Genomic DNA, 3,964 nt, shown 5'->3' on the forward strand with positions numbered 1-3,964 from the left:
CAACTTCTTGAATGCCCTCTCGGTTTCTTCCACCCATAAGAAAGGAACTCCTTTACCGGTAAGTTTAGTTAAAGGCTTTGCAATGGAGGAAAAGTCCTTAACAAACTTCCGATAATAGCCCGCAAGTCCGAGAAAACTCCTCACTTCTGTCACAGTGGTAGGTCGAGGCCATTCTCGTATGGCTTGGACCTTTTCTGGATCAGCAGCCACGCCCTCTCCTGATACTATGTGACCCAGAAATCCTATCTCTCTCTTCCAAAACGAGCACTTGCTGGACTTGGCAAATAGCTTCTGATTCCGTAACCTCTCCATAACCAGTCTCAGATGCTCTTTGTGCTCTTCCTTACTTTTCGAGTACACCAGGATGTCATCAATGAAAATGATCACGAACTTGTCGAGATAGTCGTGAAACACTTCATTCATCAAACGCATGAAAGCCGCAGGCGCGTTTGTGAGACCAAAGGGCATAACTACAAACTCGTACTGCCCATACCTCGTCCGAAACGCCGTCTTCATAATGTCTGACTTGGCAATAGGAATTTGGTGATACCCTGATGCCAAATCAATCTTCGAAAACCAACTAGCTCCCTTTAGTTGGTCTAACAACTCGTCTATCCTCGGAAGAGGATACTTATCTTTTATCGTGATGTTGTTGATACCACGATAATCGATACACAACCTCATGCTTCCATCCTTCTTCTTCACAAATAACACAGGAGCTCCCCAAGGTGAAGAGCTCGACCGGATGAATCCCTTTTCCAATAGATCTTCCAATTGTTTCTTTAGCTCGGCTAATTCCGCAGGTGCCATCCGATATGGTGCCTTAGCTATAGGTTTTGCTTCAGGCTCCAAAGTAATGGTAAAGGGATTACTCCGAGGTGGAGGTAATTCCTTTAGTGGTGCAAAGATATCCTCAAACTCTTGGACCACTTCTATGTCTTCGACCTTAACTTCATCATTAGTGGCTCCTCCACTAACCGATAAGGTCACCAAATATACATCCCCGTCTTGAAACAAATCTTGTACTCTCATCGCTGCTACTAAAGACACGGTCATACTAGGACTGATTCCATAGTATACCATCTCTGGTCGTTTACCTCTGCCGAACAACAACCTTCCCTTTCCACAGTCGATCTGAACTCCGTAGCTCGATAACCAATCCATTCCAAGGATTACCTCGTACCCTTTCAAAGGCACGACTAACAGATCTGCCACAAACTCTTTGCCTTGAATGACCAATGGAACATTCTTGATACACTGATTTGCTTGAAGGGTTCGGTCTGCGGGGGTCAAAACGGCCACGTCTATCCTGTCAACCACAAAACAATCCCAAAACCGGGCAGCTACTTCAGGGGTCACAAAACTATGTGTTGCCCCCGAGTCGAACAATACATGTGTGGGTTTACCAGCAACATGTATGGTTCCTGCCACAGTAATCCAATCAACAATATCTTAATCACAAAAATACTAATCAAAATTCTCACAACCATCAATCATCATCCTAAATTTCTAAACGCGCAACCTAGCGATCAAGCAATCTATAACTAACCAGCATACTAACTAGATTCCAGCAACTAAATTTCCATTCAATAAAAAGAGGAGGTTAAGCACCCACAATACCTGTGATGGGACCGCTTGACGGTCCTGCATTGTCTGGGTTTTCTACACCTAAGGCATAAACTCTACCTCCTAGGTTTTGCTTCTTTGGTGCTGGCTCAATAGCTGGACGGCTAGGAGGAGCTCGGATTGCGAGAGGGGTCGCAGGGATTGGCTTGTTTGGACATGACGATGCATAATGGCCCTTCATACCGCAAGAGAAACAAGTAACATCTTCCATCCTTATAGATGAATAACCCTGCTGGTTACTCCGTTGTCTGTTGGGACAAAACTTAGAAATATGTCCCGGTTGATCACATATGTAACACACCACAGTGTTACCACGATTGTTGGCTTGGCCTCCAAATCCTCGCCCTTTTCCTTTGTAAGATCTTGGACCCTTGTTGAAATTTGGCCTTTCTCCTTGGCTAAACTTGGTGTGTCCACCAGAATGTGGTAAGGTCTTCCTTTCAGCCTCCAATACAGTTTCAACATTAACAGCTTTTTCCACTAGCTCAGATAAGCTGCTAAAGTTGCTTCCAGCTAAACGACTTCCAAGCTCCGGCTTCAATCCGTACATAAAGTTACGGATCATAGTTGCTTCATCTTCACGCCCATCAAAGACATGTCGCCTCAACCTTGTGAACTCAGATTCGTAACTCCTCACTGGCCTATCTCCTTGAACAAGGTTCATGAACTGGCGCTCCAATCGATGCTTTGCTTCTGGAGGAAAGTATTTCCTCTCAAACTCTCCCTTGAACGACTCCCATGATGTGATGTTGTGTCCACGCTGTCTGTCTATGCTGTCCCACCATCCTGTGGCGTCGCCTTCCAAGTAGTACACAGCGATCTTCTTCTTATACTCCTCCGGGCACTCCATGGCTTCAAAATTCTTCTCCATCATAGTAATCCACTTGTCGGCCTCAATAGGATCGGATCCTCCTTTGAACTTGTAGGATCCAATGTTCTTCATGGTAGATAATAGCTTGGAAACTTCAGGGGGTTGAGTACGCCTGCCTTGGTTACCAAGTGCCTCGGTCATCACGTCATGTAAAAGCTTCAAGGTGTTTTCGGTTCCATGATCTTGTGGTCTTTCGGTGGCACGGTTCTGATCTGGCCTTGGGTTTGATTGAGCGGATTGATCATGTTGATGTCTCTGGTCCCAATTACGACTTGGGCCAATACTCGCCATACTGTCTTCTCTCACTCTAGTCATGTTACCGTAAACAGGAAAAGATCTTGTTCTCTGCAGAGGGCTCCTATCGTGTCCAAACATCTCACTAATGCCATTTCCATTATCCTGATCTGATCTGTGACCCAATCCTCCGCCTGTCCAATCCATACCCTCTCCCCATATCCGACCTCGTCCATCATCACCTGTCCCGCGATTAGCCATCTGCACACAATAAAAAGGGTAAGTCATATTCCTACCACGGGAAGCGGCTGGTTTCCTAATCATCTTTTTGCGACTCCTTTGACTCGATAAAACCGTTAAAAAAAAGCACTTGTGTCACGCATGGACGAAACCATGCTCTGATACCACCTCTGTAACACCCCCGAACCGTTCTAGGCATAGGTCAAACCACCGGCCAACAATCAAACAAGAACATGACCGACGGCCCGACCGTCTACCAAGGCTCAGGAGCGCTACAAGACGGGTTAACGGGCAATCCAGCCAAAGTTACAAAAAGTGCAATTTGTAACTAGGCCAGGCCGCCCACTAACACGTCCCGTCAGACCAAAGCCTAAGGCTTCTCAACCCGTACTCCAATCTGACGTTGTGTTAGCTCGGACAAGCTAATATCAGAACAACAAGGCAGTTTCACAAAACATTCGCTTTATTTATCTTATATAATATCTGGTTTACAATACACAAAATATTATACAAGTGGTGGCATGCCAAGAAAGCGAAAGTACATACTTATAGTCTGAAAGCGTCTTAAGCAAAAAGATGCAAATCTACACCAGCCAGCCTAGCCTCCCGCGCTTTCTACGAGCTCACTACTGGTCACCTGAAAACAACAACGAGTGAGGAGTGAGTAATCTAGCATTACTCAGCGAGTTACAATCCCCCACTAACAAATACAACCCCTCGCTATCCCACCCCAAACAATCTAAAGCGAGAGGTTCACCTAACAACACAATTTAATAACAATAAGCAATATTCAAAATACGCAGCGGTAAACCATAGCAAGATAACTAGCATTACGCTAATTACTAGCTTATCACCAAACTCAAACTCGATTTAAACCAGGGTTTAACAACCCAAAACACGATATAATATATATAACAAACTCGGGCCCTGGTGACGTTAGGTTCCTCCTTCACTATCGGCAATATCCTATCTCCCTACCACAAAGGCCGGAAG

General features: G+C 45.3%; 1 protein-coding gene across 1 annotated transcript; it reads right to left on the reverse strand.

Annotated features, from left to right (window-relative positions):
• Positions 1 to 1,304: 1,304 nt before the first annotated feature.
• LOC117132686 lies at positions 1,305 to 3,055 on the reverse strand. Its single transcript, XM_033287500.1, has 2 exons — positions 1,939 to 3,055; positions 1,305 to 1,309 (listed from the first exon to the last, which is right to left on the reverse strand). The coding sequence occupies exons 1-2, from the start codon at positions 3,053 to 3,055 to the stop codon at positions 1,305 to 1,307; spliced, it is 1,122 nt and encodes a 373-aa protein (XP_033143391.1).
• Between the last annotated feature and the right edge of the window lie 909 nt (positions 3,056 to 3,964).

Source organism: Brassica rapa, chromosome A03, assembly GCF_000309985.2.
Source record: "Brassica rapa cultivar Chiifu-401-42 chromosome A03, CAAS_Brap_v3.01, whole genome shotgun sequence".
Lineage (NCBI taxonomy): Eukaryota > Viridiplantae > Streptophyta > Magnoliopsida > Brassicales > Brassicaceae > Brassica > Brassica rapa.